General features: G+C 41.4%; 1 protein-coding gene and 1 pseudogene across 2 annotated transcripts in view; both read right to left on the bottom strand.

The window, feature by feature from the left end:
- The window catches only part of LOC148039814 (homoarginine-6-hydroxylase 2-ODD-233-like), a 196,455-nt gene extending 189,650 nt beyond the window's left edge, over nucleotides 1-6,805 (bottom strand). The window contains exon 1 of one of the 2 annotated variants that reach the window (XM_087694255.1): nucleotides 6,626-6,805. In XM_087694255.1, coding sequence (XP_087550381.1) covers nucleotides 6,626-6,704 — 79 coding nt within the window. In that variant the 5' untranslated portion in view covers nucleotides 6,705-6,805. The remainder of the gene's footprint in view (nucleotides 1-6,625) is intronic. The other variant, XM_087694264.1, reaches the window with a different exon arrangement.
- A 6,747-nt stretch (nucleotides 6,806-13,552) lies between these two features.
- On the bottom strand, nucleotides 13,553-14,155 carry LOC148039813 (KDEL-tailed cysteine endopeptidase CEP2 pseudogene; annotated as a pseudogene).
- Between the last annotated feature and the right edge of the window lie 5,290 nt (nucleotides 14,156-19,445).

The following is a 19,445-nucleotide window of genomic DNA, read 5'->3' as shown; positions in this document are numbered from 1 at the left end:
TTTATCAATGGATCCATCTGCTTTTCTTTTCAATTTGTAGACCCATTTCGTTCCAATGGCTTTCTTCCCAAATGGCAAGGACACCAAATCCCAAGTTTGATTCTTAGTAATAGAATCTAATTCAACTTGCATAGCTGCCATCCAATGCACACTGTGTTGTGCATCCTCATAACATTCAGGCTCTTCATTATCAAAAGTACTTGTTGCCATAATAAACTCCATGGTATGTGCTGAATCATGCAAACGAGTTTGCCTTCTAGTACGACCAGCCATGGGTGCATCCAAAGGACTATCTTGCATAGTCTGCAAATACCATCTAGGTAGCTGTCTAGCATCCTGGCTGTGTGCAAGCTCTTGCTGAATTTCAGTTTCAACATGATGCTGAATATTCCGATCAGCCAATGGCTGAATTTCTACACTTTCCATAGGAGCAGCTGGCTGAACATTAAGTTCATTTTGTGAACCTCCAGCTGAATCACCAAAAGTAATGGGCAGCAGCCCTTCAAAAACATCACGGGCAGCCTGATATGTGTCCAAACCAGCCAAGGATAATTCTGATTTTTCATCAAAAACAACATCCCTGCTGACAAAAACCTTCTTCGTAACGGGATCATAGAGTCTGTAGCCTTTGCTCTCATTGCTATATCCCATAAAAATGCACTTAACAGCCTTGTTGTCCAATTTTCTTCTAAGTACCTGTGGAATATGGGCATAGGTAAGACACCCAAAGGTACGAAAGTGACCAACAGAAGGTTTACGGCTGTTTCAAGCCTCAAATGGTGTGATGGTCTTCAAGGCTTTGGTAGGGTATCTGTTCAAAATATGGCAAGCACACACGACTGCTTCCATCCAAAAACTATGAGGCAAGCTCTTTGCCTTCAGTATACATCTGGCCATCTCCATGAGTGACCGATTTTTCCTCTCTGCTACCCCATTCTGCTGTGGAGTATAAGCTGTAGTATACTGATGGACTGTGCCCTTCTGCTGCAAAAAAGAATTCAGCATAGAGGACATGTATTCCCCCCCTCGGTCCAAACGGAGAGTCTTAATTTTGCATCCAGATTGGTTTTCAACAAGTGCACTGAAAGCCAAAAATGCATCATACACTTCTGACTTCTTTTTCAAACAGTAGACCCAGCAAAAACATGTGAAGTCATCAATGAATGTCACAAAATAATAACAACCACCCAATGACATTGTCTGCATAGGCCCACAAACATCTGAATGCACCAACTGCAATCTGGTTGTTGCTCTGAAAGCAACATCACGAGGAAATGAGAACCGATGCATTTTCCCCAAAATGCATCCCTCGCATAAATGCTCAGGAGGTCTCTCCAAGAGAGGTAAGCCATCCAGCATCTAAGTACGCTGCAAAAGCATCAAGCTGCCAAAGTTTACATGCCCTAAACGAGCATGCCATAACTCCGCCTGTATCATAGCAGGAGTAAGAGTGGATGTCAAGTATGCTGGAATAAAAGTGAGTGGGTGCTCAGCAATCCTCATGGTGAGGTTCAATGCAGTATGAAAAGACAAGTACGAAGGAGGTAAGAAATTCAAGGTGGTGGATATCAATTGTGCATCCGAAAAATACTCATCTACATTCATAAGCTGCTCCCTCAAGTCCTGAATCTTGTTTAAGTGATCCTGCATAGAATCACCTTCATGCATCTTCAGAGTTTCCAACTCTTTCTTCAAGAAAGAGATCCGAGTCTCATTCTTTCCTGCAAACATATGCTCCAAAGTCAACCATGCATCTCGTGAAGAAGATGCCGAACGGATATGAGGTATGATGGACCGCTGAACTGCCAGAGCAATCAGCGACAAGGCCTGTGCATCATGTGTATCCCAAGCTTTTTGAGCTGCAGTTCTTGGAGGAAGTGGCTGAGGTGGAGCGGGCTGAGGTCCCCGTTGTCCACGTGCGCCATGGGGAGGAGAAGTAACGGGAGCTACAACTCCCGGTCGAGTTTCCTCTCCACTGACATAATCCCATAAATTCTTGGCCACTAATACATTCTTCATCATGAATGACCAAAGGGAATAGTTATTTCGGTCCAGTCTGTCTTCCTTGGATACATACGTAAAAACATCACCTCCCTGATTTGCCATGATGACAAATTTCCAAAGACAAAATGAGCAATGTCAAAGCAGTATGAACTGGAAACCTGCAAATTTCCAGAAATTGCAGCAAACACGTTTTTGCAATTAATGTGCAAGAGCGTACTCTGTCAGAAAACTGTCTTTTAATGCACGCTTCCCAAGGTGCAACCAGTGCACTGCAACACTGTTAACTCAAAATCCCCAAAATTTTTGCCAAAATTTCTGTCAAAACAGTCTTTCTGTGACTGTATCAGCAGTTCAAATGCAACTGTCCTCAAAATACATAAAAGCCCCAAAATTTCTGATGATCCAGTCCAGAAATTTGCATGAAATTTATCTCACACCTATGTTGTGCTTGCCGCGTGTGAACCTCCTCTTCCAGAACTGTGTTCTGGGCTGAAATTAAAAATTTTTGTTTAAAATTTTACCTGACGTGGAGCAGACTGGCGAGCAGAGTGGCATGTGCTGGTCAGACAGGCGGGCGAACAGTCGCGAGCAGAGCTGACATGGAGATTTCAAAACGGCGGGCAAGACTGGCTGACGTCTGATGGGCGGGAAAAAAAGCCAAGTATACCTACTGAAATCATCTACAAAAGTCACATAATACCTAGACCCTCCAAGAGATACATTATGAGTGTGTCCCCATATATCTGAGTAAACAAGTATAAAGGTCTACTAATGTTCCATGTATGTCTAACAAATGGAAACTAAGCTTGTTTCCTAAATTGACAAGTCGAACATACCTGTCCCAAAATAGTATACTTAAACTTTGGGAATCTCGAAACAATATAACACTATATTAGGGAATTCAGAAACTCTCACATAGTTTGGGAATTCCCAATATAGTTAATGTTTGGCCACATTATCAAATCTTGTCATCTTACTTGAAAGTGAGGCAGACTGACAGGCGCAGGGGCACGCTGGGCAGATGCAGGGCAGAGGACACACTGGGCAGAGGTGGCGGCGCCTGCAAGTGCAACGACAGCACGCAGGTACAAGGCGCTGGTACAGGTGGCTCGGGAGCGGTCGGGACTGCACACAGCAGACAGGAGCTGAGCTCAGAGCTGAGCTCTGATACCAAATGTTAGAACAGTGGATCGAGGTACAGCAGGGATTCAGTAGACAATGTGAGAGTGAGAGACAGAGTTGAAGCACGACACCCAAGAGAATAGACTGAATGAGTGTAATCTGAAAGTACAAAGTACAACCCTTAAACCTTAGGGTTGTAGGGGATGTTCACACCCGACACACACTAAGTGCCCAAATGTATGTAACATAGGCACATAAGTACATACGACAATAAGACCATAAGTCTGGGGGAAAAAACCTCTCCTACCGAGAGTAAAAAGTGCCCCAGTGTCCTACTGATCACCGACACTCCCATATGAGCGTAGGCGTAAGTAAGGCGTGAGTCAAATACCCAACAGCAATCCTATCTACCATACTAGGTCCAAATATATTGAGGTTCACTACCATTTCATCAAAGAAATGGTTCTTACAGGGCAGATTGACTTGATTTATGTGAAGACTGAAGACCAGGTAGTAGATATATTTACCAAGTCTCTTGGTAAAGAAAAATTCATATATTTCAGACAGCTACTTAGAGTTTATCAGATGGTTTGAGCTTGAGGGGGAGTATTAGAATATCAAGCTCCCGTTACTCTTCAGTTAGTCTATCTTTATGTGTGTGACCGACATTAGTTGGATATAGCTGTACACGTATGTGACATTCAATAAGTTGATGTAGTCAGTGACTTAACCACAGTAGTCTTGGTTAGTCATATCTAAGTGTATAAGTCTCTTTCAGTGAGTATGATGGAAGAATAATGGAAAAATAACAGCAATGAGCTAAGGCTCATCTTCCGCTCCACTATGTCTCTCTCCCTCTCTTCCAACAAATAAGTGAGCTTGAAGGTCAATGGCTATGGCTGTCCTGTCAAAACAGGGACCAACGACTGGTAAATCAGCTCCCACGAGCTCCATAGGTCGAATCTACTGAAACCCTTTGAGATAGAGAACCCTTACTAATGGATCTAAGTTCCCCTAAGAGGATTCGTACTCGTTTTGCCCAAGTTGAGAGATCTAAGCCTTCAAAGTAGTCACTGTCAAAATTGTGTCCAGATTTGGAAAAATGCAAATGTCAAGCATGATGCGTATCAATCTCCTCGATTTTTGTGCCAGGAAGTTGCACCTTGATCTAAAGAATAACTCCAAGAAAAAAACTTAAAGAGATATGGCCAAGTTGAAGAAATATAGTTGCTCCAACAAAGATAGGTCCTGTTGGCTATGGAGGTCAAGAATAGTAGAGTGGAAATAAAGTGAGAGATGAAAGATTCTTACGGAGCTTAACTAACCAGAGGTTGTCGAGAGCTAGAGGAGCAGTGAGTTATAGTAAACCGAGCTCACCATGGCTCTAATACCGTGTTGAGAAACACGGATCCTTGAGCAAGGTCTAGCTATAGAGGACAGAAGTCAATGACAATAAGCATGATGACTGAGACTAGACGCTAACTATTACTCAAGTGAATTAGGTTCCAAGATAGATTAGCTTGGACTCATAAACACAATCTTGAGTAGAGAGACAAGACTGAAAGTACAAAGTACAATAGCATTCATCATTTAACTTAATGTCAAGTACATGCTTTTATAGTTGTAGGATGGTTCCCCTTTTCTCACAGTGCCTATGGAATTCAAGCAACTTCTCCTGGGCTATTGTATGTCCCTTGCCCTATTACTCCATACAAAGAGGTTGTCTTAGGAGTATGATTGCATAAATCTCAACACTCCCATGGCTATTTGAGCAAGGTAGCAACAATTTTTCAATATTTCTCGCAATGAAACTTTAAAATTTCTCTCTCTACAGCATTCTCTCTCATCCTCCAACCATCTCTTGAGTTATCTTAGCATTTTCCAATAATTTGAGCCATCAAACGAAGAGATTTCAATCAATCTCTGCTGTAAACCCTAATTTTTAGCAAAAATTAGGGTTTTAATAGCCGCCTCAGGATGCATGCTCAGAATTGAGAGCCTAGAACTTGAATTTCAATAGCTGAAATTGAGGAATTTCAGGAAAATTTAAGAGGCCAGTCAATCAATATCAGATTTAGGACTGAATTTATCTTTCAAGGAGGAGGGGGGTGAAGGCTAATTCCCAAGCAATCCAAGGGATAAATAGATTTGGAGGCTTGCTGATTAGTTGTGACAGCAAGAGGCACTTGGATTGGCAAAGGAGATCAGAGGATCTCAGTTATACTCCTTCCATTTGTAATATAAGATAAAGAAATACCACGAGGGGCACCAATTGTGGGACCAATAGGGTGTTCAATATCCAAGATTAAAGTGGTACACTATGCATTTTCAGTTTACCTTAATTTTATGATTGCTATATTTAGTGCTTGATCAAGTTTTACCACCCTACCCGAAGACTCAAGAGAAAGGTTGGTTTTACACTAACCCTAACCCTAACTGTATCCTGTGCTTATTAGTCTGTGCTTTGTTAGACGATTGGTTTTATGTTTTCTGCATTTAGAGCATTTCTTTATATTACTTGTTGAGTTTGCCACTACTAACTCACCAAAGTTAGATGACAATCAACTTACATTCTTTTTTAACAAGCTTCCTAAAAAGTATTCTCACTTCATCCAACACATACTTCTAATAACAACACATACTTCTAATAACAAGAATGAAAAGCTCGTGTCCCAAGCAGAGGTCTTGATTTTTGTGAACTACTCTTCTAACGCTAAAGCATACCAGTTGTTTGATCCCAAAACAAACATGGTCATTAATGAGAGGGATATCGTGTGGCTTTTGCATTGGCTTTTAAGTCTATTCCTCAGCCAACATTACCTGAGGTAGTACCATCTAAGCCTAGTATACTATCCCCTCCTAACCCACCTACAAGGATTTCAGCTCCCATGCCCCCTCACAACTCACAAGGACACGTTACCTCGCTGTATCAACACACCATGCAGGATTCGAGGATCCTTCCACCACATTCCATCCTAAAGGGAACTAGATGATCTACTGGGCTAGCACCTACTACTTCATTTCCATCTATCTTTATCGCATATTATATACCACCTACAAACAGCCTGTGTGCTTGCACAAACTCTCTGCTAATACTGCTCAAAAACTGATGACATTAAGAAGTGTAAGAAAAGTCTACGATTCCTGCTATGGGGCAGAAAGCCCAAGTCAATTATCCCTAGAATGATAATAATGGTCGCATTCATATCAATAAGTACGTCGATTATGAATATCCGAACCATACAGCCATATCTAGAGTGACAGTAATGGGCCAATTTATGTAATTTCATCTGTCAACGGATGCGAATCTTCAGATTCTCCAGCTGGGCAAAAGAAAACCTGATCTACTGATTCTCCAGAGGCCTGTTGGATCTTAGCCACAGACGGGCCTCAGAGGATAATAATACAAAGCCAGAAGCATATTTCTTCACGATTCAAAGCTCGACTTGCAAGCATCGTACGAAGGAGGAGGAAAACACAGAAGCAGGAGGTCCCTTACCGATTACTGGAATAGAAGTGAAAGGCGCCATTGATGGATCGCATGTACCCGACTCTAATCTACGTACATGCAGATGCATAATTATGTACAGCTATGTATAGTCGGTACATAATTATGCATAATAAGTATAGCTATACATCGTTATCCTTAGTTGCTTTACACAATCGTGTATGTGCAGTTATACTTGTCTTATGTATACTTATGTATAGATAAACTTGGGCACGACCATTCATACATAGTTAAGTATCCACATACACATCCCTCTACACACCTACATGTGTCAAGTACATATGTTTGCGTCTATCTATATGTGTGAGTGTGCCTACATATGTATCAAATGCTTGTGATACTATGTGTATATGTATGTATTTAAATACATATGTATCTTTATTATGCTGTGTGTCTAGATTTTGTGTGTGCATGTAGATGCTTTGAAGAAACCTTCCTCTTTGATGAGCAAATGACAATTCTATGAACATCTAATAGCATATCTATATGCATTCATTTTCATAAAACAATTCTATAGTTCAACTTGCAAAACACCTCACACATCATTGCAAGAGTGGCCAATACCTCAAGAAAGTAAGAGGTTGTAGAGTAAAGTGAATGTCAAGGTGACTTGATTTTTGACATCATATTGATCCAAATGGTTTTATTTAAAGCATCCTTTCAATGAAGCAAATTTGATTGTGGAATGTCCTTCAAAAAAGATACAATGTTGAATATTTTAAAGGGTCTTACTTCATTAAACAATCTGTTTCACAAATCCTTCTAGCATAAGATTCTTGCTGGAGAATTTTCTTTGCAAATGTGTGAGATAACTCGTATCACTTTTAGACACGCGTGAGTTGCTATACAAAGTTGATAATATTTGCTACCGAGATTATGTTAATGGTGTTAAGTTTTAAGGAACCAAATCAATAAAATCCACATGCACTTTATTTTGGAAGGCACCTTTTTATTTCAAGTGAAGAAAAAGTTATATTAGAGTTTACATCACCAAACTCTCATATTAAGGCTATCCATGGCTTATGAGTATGATGAAGTTGCGACAGTAAGATTGCTTTTAAGAGCCAAAGTTGTTGAAACAAACCACTTATCTACGTAGGGCTTCCTAAAATGCATAGCTTCTTCCTTATAATTTGGGACATCTAATCTAATATTATATTATTTTAGTGATGCCTAAGGTAATGACCAAGCCACACTTTTTCTCCCAAGCCTAATACAAAACCAGGCACTTGTTTATCAAAAACTTTGAGCTACATGTCTTTCTCACTCACCAACACACACACGCTCTCTCTCTCTCTCTCTCTCTCTCTCTCTCTCTCTCTCTCTCTCTCTAGGTTAGCCATAGGGTTTGGAGAAGGACATCAAGAGTTGTTATGGAAAATACATCATTTTGTAGGTTAGAATGTGATAGGGACCAACTTATATCGTGGGATCGTGCCAATGATATTGTAGAAAATACTCAAATAATAATATGATTTTAGATTTATTTATTTGTAGATTCTCATTGTCTCTTTGCCATATAATCATGACTTGTTACACATAAGTGGTGCATGTGACACTGGCGGCATTATGCTTGGCAAATATCCCGCAAATATATAGTAGGGAACTAATGTGTTTAGTATTATGGTGAGTAGATTATTATGTGGATCTAGGTAAATTAATGTTTTGAAATTTATTAATTATAAATAATCTTTAAGTAAATCCATATAGTAAGCATAATGTATAATAATATGTGTTTACATGATATTATTATTAGTTTATTTGTGAATTACAAGTTTAAGCTTCTTTATTGATAATTTTAACTAAATCATTTATCTTTAATATTATTAAAATATTTAATTTAATATCTTTAGTATAAATATTAAGTATTAAATTTAATATATGTTTTTATTAAAATAAGCTTTCTTTATGGAATGCTTTACTATTTTCCTTATATGGTTCAAGCTTTCTTTGCCAAAGTAGAAGGATCATGCCCAAGACAAGAGAATGGGGAAAAAACTTAGTTTTGTTGTTTCTCCCTTATTTAGAGTCAGAATTCAAAGCTTTCAAAGTCATTCAGGTGGTGGATGAGATGGTGATGTCAAAAACGCACAAAATTTTATTCATCAATTGCAACAAACTACAACAAATCTCTTAAATAGATTTTGCTTTGGTACTACTAATGGTAGTCGATTCTCAGCTCTTAGAATAAGAATGTATCCAACTATTGAACACTAGTTAAAGTTCAATAGCTACTAAGTTCTCTTCAGTAGTAAGGGTTACCAAATCTTCGATAATCTCATTTAAAGAAAATATTGGGTTAAAATCAATAAATTCATTTGAGAAACTCGGAAGCTTTGTGTTATAGATAATGATTTCTTCTTTGAAGATTCTCTTGCATCCTCATATGATTATTTGTTGTTTCTCTTTAAAATCATCAAAGAATTAATTTTTTGTTAAATTGCAAAAAATAATCGTATTTCTTGGTTTGCGCTAGAGATTAATTGAGAGTAAGAAGTGCTTGTTTTACTATTATTATGGATGAAAAGATCTCTATTTATTCTAGCAGAAAAGGTTAAATAGAGGCAAGCTGTGCCTCGTACCTGATTTTCTTTTTTGAATACACATGAAGATAGCCACGTGGAATGTGCGAGGCATTTGTTCTCGCCATAAGCAACATGCCATGTGGACTGTATTGCATGAGAATCAGTGGGATGTCTTGTGTGCGGTTGAGCACAAGAGTCATGGTGAAGCAGGAAAATTTGAGGATTGCCATGGGTTTCGCTTGTTTTATGCAGGGACACATGCCATGCATTATTTTGGTGTGCTTATGATTGTACATGAGAAATATCAGCATGTTCTTATTAAAAATGATGTACATGGCCGTTTTGTGATGATTGAAGTTTTATTTGAAGGAGAGATCTTATGGTTACTTGGCCTCTATGCTTCGAATATTCCTTTATCCCGCCGAGATCTTTGGAATACTTTGCAGACCTCCTTGTCACTTGGCAGATGGATTTTTTTAATGGGGGATTTTAATATGTGTGTTGATTCTTCATAGTTCACATCAGAACATTCGGTGATGGACGCTCCGAAAAGTTGTGTGTGGAATGTGTTTGCTCTTGTCGTACTTAAGCAAGATCTCTGGTCTTGGCTACACCCTTCTTTTATAGGGTTTACTTTCCATTCTGCGCAGTATGCAACTACATGGTCGTGGTTGGACCGCATGTGCATCATGCAGAATGATGATTTTCTTCTTGAGATGCTCGAAATGAAAGTGTTGCAGCAATATGCCTTGTCGGACCATTTCCCTCTACAGGTTGAGATGCTTGCACAACCCATTGCACATTTTAAGCAATTTCTGGATAGACTCCCTTTGCGTTTCAACTCGTCTTATTTGAAGCATTCAATCTTTCAGGGCTATATGCAGCAATTGATTGATAGATTCTTATTGGACTTCTCCTCTGAGGGCAATGCTTCGTTTGAACGATTGCTCTCTAATGTGCAGCGGGTTGTTAGGCAATATGGGATCCATCATGCCTCTCTTTGTCGGCGGCATCGACAAGCAGTGGAGGACTTACTGGCTTTGGTTCGTTCTTTGTTGGTGGACACTCCAGATGATGTATTTCTGCTGCCACTGGCGATGCGTTTGGCTGATCTTATTAAAGAGTTTCAGTTGAAATCTTATCAGTAGGCCAAATTGCAAAATTTGATTGAGAAATTGCAAGATAGTGCTTGCCAGACTCATAAGTTCTTTTGAGCTCTACATGCATCTCCTGCTCGAGAAAATATGACTAGACTCCAGGATCCAGAAGGTCAAATGGTCATTGATCCTCAGGTTATTGTGAATATGTGCAGGAATTATTTTCTAGACCTTCTTGGTTCTTCTCCTTCACCTTCTGACCAAGTTACTCAAGCACGTTCAATTTTCTATGATTTGGTCCGCAATCAGGTTCCACATGACTTGCAAACTACTTTGGAGACAGATATTTGTGAGGCGGAGGTTATGGATGTTTTGTTACACCTACCCAAGGATAAAAGTCTCGGTTGGGATGGTCTCACCAATGAATTCTTTGAGGTTTTTGCTACTCAACTGGTGAAACCATTGACGAAATGTTTCAGCAGGTTTGGGAAACGGGGTTCATGCCTTCCTCATGGAAAGAGGGTCTTATCAAACTGCTTCCAAAAGTTCCTTCGCCGTTAATGTTGAAACATTGGAGACCAATTTCTTTGATGTGTTCGATGTATAAAATCTTTTCCAAAGTGATGCCGAATCGGCTCCACAAGCATCTTCCGGCCATTGTGCATCCTCTTCAATATGGTTTCATTAAGGGCCGAAACATTTTGCATAATATCTTAAACGTGCAAATGGCTATTGACTATGCAAGGCACTCTAATCAGAAAGTGGTACTGATTCAATTGGACCTGGAAAAGGCTTTTGATTATTTAGACTGGTTTTTCATTGCAAAACTTATGTCTACTATGGGCTATGATACTCGAATGTCCCGCTTGATCTACACCATTAATGATGCGACTTCTTTGCGAGTTATGCTAAATGGCGGTGTTATCGAGCCATTTATCCTTGCACTCTCTTTGAGACAGGGTTGCCTTTGAGTCCTCTCTTCTTTGCCCTTGCGACTCGTTCGGTTCTTTCGATGTTATCTTCTATGGCAGCTTCGACTCAGTTGGCTTGATTGTCGCTTCCTTTTGGACAGCACTTCATTAGTCAATCTTTAGCTGATGACAGCTTTATGATTTTGCATGCGGACAAGGATAATCTTCGCAAAGCATTAGATGTTTGGACGCTCTTTGGTCAGGCGTCTGGTCTTCATATCAATGCTTTCAAATCAGCCATTCTCAGTTGCATGGAGTCAGATTTACAGTCATTGGGCTGGCAGGGACTGGTTGTTCCCCGTGGTTCCATTGTCAAGCAACTTGGGTACCCTTTGGGTGTTGATGTTCGGCCAAAGCAACTACTAGAGTGGATTTCACAGAAACTGGCAGTCAAGTTTCTGTATTGGAAGTCGCAGGCTTGGCCCTTCCATGTTTGCCTCAAAGTGGCTCAGACAATTATGTTGCCAATGCTCATATATTTCTTGCCATTGCTGCCTTGGACTACTACTACTTTGAATGCTCTTACTCAGTACATTTGTTTCATGTTATGGAAGAAGGACTCCTTGCATGTAGGCATTTCATGGATTTCTTAGTCGCATGTATGTACCCCCAAACGCATGGGTGGTGGGGCTATTTTGGATGCCGAAACTCATATGCTGGCTCTTCGTTGGTCTCTTTTTCATGCCATTTGCTTGGATCATCGCCCGTGGGTCGTTATAGCCCGTTATTTTCTTGAGGATCACGGGCTTGTGCATGGTAATACCCGAATTCATAGCTCCTAGTGGCATGTTCTTAATGCAAACTCTCAATTTTCTAGTCCTTCCTCATCCCTGCTTTTGCTTATTTGGTATGCTCCTAGAAATTGGTCCTCTAGAAGGCTCAATGGCATCCAGCGGAGGACCGCTTACATACTAACTCTTTTCAACTGGAATTGTTGGCAGCCTCGCGATTACTTTCTTGGGAAGGCAAACATGAGCTCAGACCAAAATTTAACCGCATGGCACGTTTGGGCTTGACTTTAGTTGCAGATGCCACCCTTGCCAGTCGCAATGTGTTGATATCGTTTCGTACAACCAGGAGGCTTTTTAGAATCCCTGGTGGATACCGTGATTTATGGGAACAGCTTTTGCTAGTGCTCCAGAGCAGACAACCGTTTCCTGCCCCGAGTCCTTGGCAGGATTGGGACCTTGCAGGTCGGTTGAATTTGGAAAAGGCCTTAGCTAACTAGGTGTATCATCTTCTAATTAAAGATCATCAATGGTTGGTTACTAAAGCTAATACTGTATGGGGATTGCGTAAATCTCAGTCATGGTGGAAGGCAACTGTGATGGAGGGTTGGTTGAACAAGACACCTTTCAAATGCAAGGTCTTTCTTTGGAGGGTGATGATTGGTGGTTTTCCTCTTGCTTCAGCCCTTTCCAAGCATCGAATCTCTAACGACAATTGTTTCTTTTGCACCACCAGTGTGGAATCGGCCCGTCATCGATTTATTTCTTGCCCTCTCACTAAGAATATCTGGTCACTCTTGTCAGCGGTTTGGCGAGCGATGGTTGGTTTCTCTCTAAGCCCTTTTGATTGGTTTTTTGGTACGGCCCAAATACCCCACACCGGCATAGTCGCATATGAAGATCTTGTTTCATTTTCTTAGATATTGGGGCTGCTGGCACAATTGGACCACTCAGAATGCCTTTCTTTTTTATTCGGCCTCTAATGTTCCAGGACATATTGTGAGGCTTAGAGGTCTCCTGCATTGGCAGCTAGATCTCATTCGGCACTCTGACTTACTCCCTCGGGAGGACTTACTTCCCTAGCATATGGCAATTTCCTCTTCGTCTTTGCCATGACTTTTGTAACTCGATGGCTTAGAGCCATCGTGTATCTTGTAATCGTGTAAACTTGTACCTTTTTTTCGTAATTAATACAATTACCTTTTACGGAGAGAGAGAGAGAGAGAGAGAGAGAGAGTGTGTGTGTGTGTGTGTGTGTGTGTGTGTGTAATGGAGGGGAAATACTTAGGTCAAGTTGACCTAAGTATAAAAGGTGTAAGGGACACTGCATAGGTATTATTTTATGAATATACATTTGTCCTTTTACCTTCTTCCTGTCCTTCCATGGCTGCCAGCCATTTCTCTCTCCTCTTCTTGTCTTTCTCTCTCTTCTTCTTTCATCTTCTTCCTCTTTCTCTCTCCTCTCTTCAGTCTCTCCCTTCTCTTCTTCTCTCTCCTAGGTCTCCTTCATTACAGTTGGTATCAGAGCTTAGTTTTTAGATCCTTCCTTTCTCTCTCCTTTCCCCCAAATCATAGTCTCATTTTCCAACCATAAACCCTACTTTTTAGGTACACAAGTAGAGATGGAAACTTTCTTGGAATCAGAGCATGAACTAAATATACCATCTGCATACAACTGAAAGTCAAAGGTCCCAGCATTGATTGCAACACTGATAGGGCATTGTGACACAGCACACACGAGGGCATCTTCATCATTAGGGTTGACATCCTCATAGCCATCAATGGTGACATTTTTCTTCAACTTCTTCAGCCACTTGCAGAACTTGGATCTGCCGGTGCCACTGACATAAGGATACCCATCCTCTGAGTTGATGCCACCATTCTTAATCACCCACTCAAACGAGGGGTCCATAAGCCCACCATTGCACCCGTAATTGTTGTGCACACAGCTCACAAGCTCCTGCCCAGAGAGGCTCGCAAGCTCACCAATTGCAATGGCATGGGCGCCCTTGATAGCCCCCACAGAGGAGAAGGCCCAGCAGCTCCCACACTGTCCTTGGTCTTTGACAAGGGTGACGGCACCCTTCTGGCGCCAGTCCATGGCATGAGGGAGTGCATCAGATTTGCTGTGCAGGTAGATCGGCGGACTTGCTTGAGGACGCCAACCACCGGACCTGCGCTGCATGAGGTGAGAATGACACTGCACCAAGAGACCGAGACTGTTTCCCCATGACAAGTCGTGATGCCTTCGGAGCCTGGATGCAAGCAGTAAGCAGAGGAGAAATCTCCTTCTTCAAGTTATCAGGAATCATCGCATAAAGCTTCTCAACAAAAGTGATGAGCTATTGCTTTGAAGAGCAATGTTGGGTACCTTGCCTCCACCACCACCTAGCTTGGGGCCTTTTGACATTGCGAATCATCGACTGCGAGTACCTGTGACCAGGGACGAAGCCATGGTGCTCAAAACTGAACTCTGCCGCTTCAGCGGATCAAAGATCTATCCTGGCAGAGGCATTCGATTTGTGAGGGGTGACTCACAGGTCTTTCTGTTTCTGAATTCAAAGTGCAAGCAATATTTCCACAACGGATTGAAACCCTCAAAATTGACATGGACTGCTCTATATAGAAGGCAGCATAAAAAGGATATTCATGTTGAGACTATGAAGAAGAGGCGGAAGACTACAAGCGTACTCAATGGCATAGAACTTGGTTGAGTAATATTCATCGCTAGAGGAGGACCAAAGACATGAATTGGATTGGATATTGCAGGCCAAGGTTGTGCATTAGCCTGTGTGACTTGAACAGGCTGTTGTGCCTGCTGTGGAGTTGAACCTTGCATCATTGGTGGTGCAACCCCAAATGTGAAGGCATGCCTTGTGACTAGCAGAGGTACCACCAAACTCTAACAATTTTGTCAAAAGATGATGTAGCAAGGCCTTTAGATACCCTTGGAGATTTTGTCATTTGGGGACTGAATGATGTTTTGAGTGATGCTCAACCACAACATGGTACGCAAAAGGGATCAAAAGGAGGTTCTGTTAATTCATCTTCCAAGACAAAGGTTGCCGTTCTTGTTGTTCTAGCTTTAGCTTTGCGTAAAAGACTTGAGGCACTGGTACAGAAGGCTACACTTCTGAGGACAAACCCACAGAGCCAAGGCCTCAAAGGGGCTACAATCAACAGTGGGTGAGGTGAGGTGAGTGGCCCGAGAACTTCTCCATCCTGAATTTCGAGGATCTCTGCAAGCACTATGAGCTTGTTCTATTCAAGGAGGAGGCCCAGCCACATAGCTTTCTGGCTGATGTGATGTCAAAAGTAATATACAATGCGACACCTGAGCAACACCTTGAGGAGATTGATCACTTCTTTCTAAGCATTTCGGGAATTCCAGTGGTGAACAAGGACTTGAAATGCATTGGAGTGCTTTCCAAGAAGGACAGGGCCAAGGCCTCAAAGGGGCTACAATCAACAGTGGGTGAGCTGGCATGATCAAGATGGAATTCTTGTAGTTGAGCCATTAACACTTTCGGAGTGATCCACAGGCCCTTCAGGTTGTCATAGTGCTTTGAAAGTGAGGTGATACCAAATAGAAACAAAGTGACCAACATTCTTCAGAATTGATTGCTATTGCTTCAAATGCATCAGATATTGTTAAAAGTTTTCAAATTCTCTTTGTCAGACTAAAAGGGGTACTATTTACTCAGACTAGCTTGGAGACTTTTGCACATGTTCACAAGTGCATTTTGTCTTAGTACAAGCAACTGCTTACATCCAAACCTAAGGGAAGAGATCTAGAAGTGAGCTACAATGTTCTGGCTATAGGGGGCAGAGATACTTCAATGCTCTGTCATTTTGGGACATGCATTTATGGCCACATTTGAATGTGCAGCTGCCATGTCAAGATACATAGAAATTAGTTGTTGATTATGAGAGGAAATTTCCAAGTCTGGAAATTCAACTGTGTTCAAAATGTCAACTTGAGAAAGCCTTTGCTGCTGCCCACCATCCATCATCATTTCAAGGAGAAGCTTGCAAGTGGACAGATTGACAGGGCCTTCAGGAGACCAACATCTCCTCGTTTTCCTTGTAGGCTGGCTAGTATTCAATCCATTAGCTACATTTCCATTGCCCTTAGAAGTGGCAAAATCCCAAAGATGCAGATGAGGTCACTGTCAAATTCGTTGGCAAATTGGAAATGGGACCATTGTCTTCACTACCCCTGAGGAGGGAGTGCAGTTTTATGTGAAAGATGGGTACTTCTGTCCCACCATCAGCAAAGCATCTGTGAAGAGGAGAGTCCATATATGTGGTTATAAGTGTGTGCAAGCACTTCATCAGCTTTTTTGGTGGCTACATAAAGTCTTGCAGGGTGATCAGTCCTATCATCTTCAGAAAATGGCACCTTCAAATTTAGGCCATACACACTACTTGATGATGCATACACTATAGCTCGTTGTCTGCAGGTGCAATAGTTTTCAGGGGCTCAGTTACAACTTAGCTCGGGGAGCTTGTTTGCTGCCACCAATGCTGCAGATTTGCAGATGTTAAGTGGAGAAAGCATTGGATGATAAGTCTGATTAACTTTTAACACACAGTGAACAGTGTGATGTATAGAGTGAGCGATATACAATGGCAAACAGTAGTGCGCAGATCTGATTTTTAGCGGTAACACTAGGGATCTTTTGATGCTCTGATGTGGCAAACAATATAGGTCAATTTTGCCGGTGCTAAGCTAAATCACATATGGGCAATTTTGATAACCAAAGTATTGTACAATACGACTTTGGGCAACACCTAGGCTATGTACCTTGTCATGAGGGTGGACCATACTCCAATGGATTTGATCAACAGTATGGCTATCATGGGCAGCATGATTATGGCCATTATGGACAGCATGATTATGCTTACAAGAACTCCTTTATGCAGCAACATAGTTCTTATACAAGTCATGATCATGGACATGTACATGGTAGCTCATACAACATTGGTCAGCAGCATGCATATGGAGATTCTTATGCAATGCAGGCGCAGCAAGCCAGTGATTATGACCAGCATCATGCCAATACCTATGCTCATGGACTTGCCACTCATCATATTTATGGTCAGCCTAGGATGCAAGGACACCATTGTAGTCATGTTGAACAATCATCATGCAATCTTGGGCATCATGTTTATGGGCAACAATATGGCCAAGGTTTTGGTAGTAGGCAATAGCAAATAGATGTATTTGGGCAGCAGCATGAACATTTTTGTGACAGGAATTCTCATAGAGATTATGGACAGCATGACCAATGCTGTGGATCAGTGATCAAAGGCAGCATGCTTATGACGGTTATGCATGTGATGCGCAACAGGGCTATTATCACCTTATGTAGTATGGACAGCATGAATATCATTATGAGCAGCAGCCACATTGGTATGACCATCCATATGGACAGCATGAGCATTATGGTCATGAGCATGGATAGCCATCTGTTGTACATGAGCAGCAAGATGACTATGAGCAGCATGTCAGAACTATTACTGAGCTGACCAATGGTGATGAGCATGTGTGTAAATTGCTATGTAAGGCTAAACACATTAGACACCTTACTAGTGATATGATATGGGAATTGCATGCTGCGGGCTTCTGCTATCGATGTGCTAAGCCAATATCTTGTAATCATCAAGCCACATGTAGGGCAAAGACTGCCAAAATACTCTTGGTATTAGAGTATTATGATGCAAAGGATGGAGAAGATCTTGTTGAAGACCATTTTGGTATGGGTCCACAACAAGAACTTCAATTTAAGAAAGAAGATCATGGGTAGCATGTGGATTTGGATGATCATGACCCCATGCGGGAGCCCCTTCAGTCCACAAACCTGCAGTTTGAATGCTTGGACATCACTAAGAATGCAAGGTCCATGAATATGCAGCACTTAGGGGCTGATGCAGTCCATGCAATGGTGACTTTAGCCTCATATGCTTCAGTCATACAGAGCATGGTGATGCCTGAGAGGCTTATGGAAGAGCTAGCGAATACCACCATGCTGATCATGCTTCCAGTTGTACTTGACTTTGACCTTATGGAAGCTGATCCAATGCATGGCAGCGATACCACTTTCCCTTTTGATCCGGGTGGCTACAGGCTAACCTTGACCCTCTGCATAGACTAGTACTACTCTTGAATATTAGGCAATCTTTTACTGGGTCTATGCCAAGAACCCCCTCCCCACTATCTTTTGCCACTTGTAATGCTGTACAGAGTAGTACTCTGCAGCCCACTACTTGGCCATACCAATAAGTCCGATCTTTGTTTTTTAGGACAAAAACTTCATTTTGAGTGGGGATGGATTGTAATGGAGGGGAAATACTTAGGTCAAGTTGACCTAAGTATAAAAGGTGTAAGGGACACTGCATAGGTACCATTTTATGAATATACATTTGTCCTTTCACCTTCTTCACCTTCTTCCTGTTCTTCCATGGCTGCTAGCCATTTCTCTCTCCTCTTCTTGTCTTTCTCTCTCTTTTGCTAGTCTTTCTCTCTCTTCTTATTTCATCTTCTTCCTCTTTCTCTCTCCTCTCTACAGTCTCTCCCTTCTCTCCTTCTCTCTCCTAGGTCTCCTTCATTACAATGTGTGATACACACACGCACACACATAGCAAGAGGGAGTACCTATTCCAATATTTCAATTCATTAATCCTAGCTTTTTCACAATCTTTTTCACAATACACACACACACACAAAGCAAGAGGTCGGGGGGAGGGAGGATTTTGAGAGAGAGGGAGGAAATTTAAGAAAGGAAGGAGGGGGAGGACTGTGTGTGTGTGTGTGAGAGAGAGAGAGAGAGAGAGAGAGAGAGAGAGAGAGAGAGAGAGAGAGAGAGAGAGAGAGAGAGAGAGAGAGAGAGAGAGAGAGAGAGAGAGAGAGAGAGAGAGAGAGAGAGAGAGAGAGAGAGAGAGAGAGAGAGAGAGAGAGAGAGAGAATCAAGGAAAATAGAGGGGGGAGATTTGAGAGAGAGGGAGAAAATTTGAGAAAGAAAGAGGGGAGATGAAATTTTTGAAAAAGAACGAAGTCAATAAAATAGGACATCCAAGCTGCCAAGGATAGACAGAAGGCATACGCGGATTTGAAACATCAAGATAGATCCTTCGCTGAAGGAGATATGGCCTTCATTCACATACGCCCAAACAAGAGTTCCCTATCCTTGGGTGAATACAAGAAACTAAGTCCAAGGTATTTGATAAAGAATATTTGCAACTTATAAGCAATTATAGAACTCTATGGTTAATTTTAACTTACTTTTTTATTGCATTAAAATAAAACAGAGTTAAGTCCCAATGGATTCGAAGATAGCCCTCCAGAAATGTGATGTGAAGAGAGAGTCACGATCACTAATGATTCTTCTGGGTAACCCATGCAATTTGAATATCTCCTTAATAAATAACCTTGCAATGTCTGAGGCTTTATAGTTTGTCTTAACAGGGATAAGATGTGCAACCTTATC

This window comes from Lygodium microphyllum, chromosome 2 (genome assembly GCF_053477565.2).
Source record: "Lygodium microphyllum isolate KBCC chromosome 2, Lygodium_microphyllum_v1.1.10, whole genome shotgun sequence".
Classification (NCBI taxonomy): Eukaryota; Viridiplantae; Streptophyta; class Polypodiopsida; order Schizaeales; family Lygodiaceae; genus Lygodium; species Lygodium microphyllum.
The sequence above is the reverse complement of the archived record's forward strand: the minus strand, read 5'-3'. Positions and strand labels throughout refer to the sequence as shown.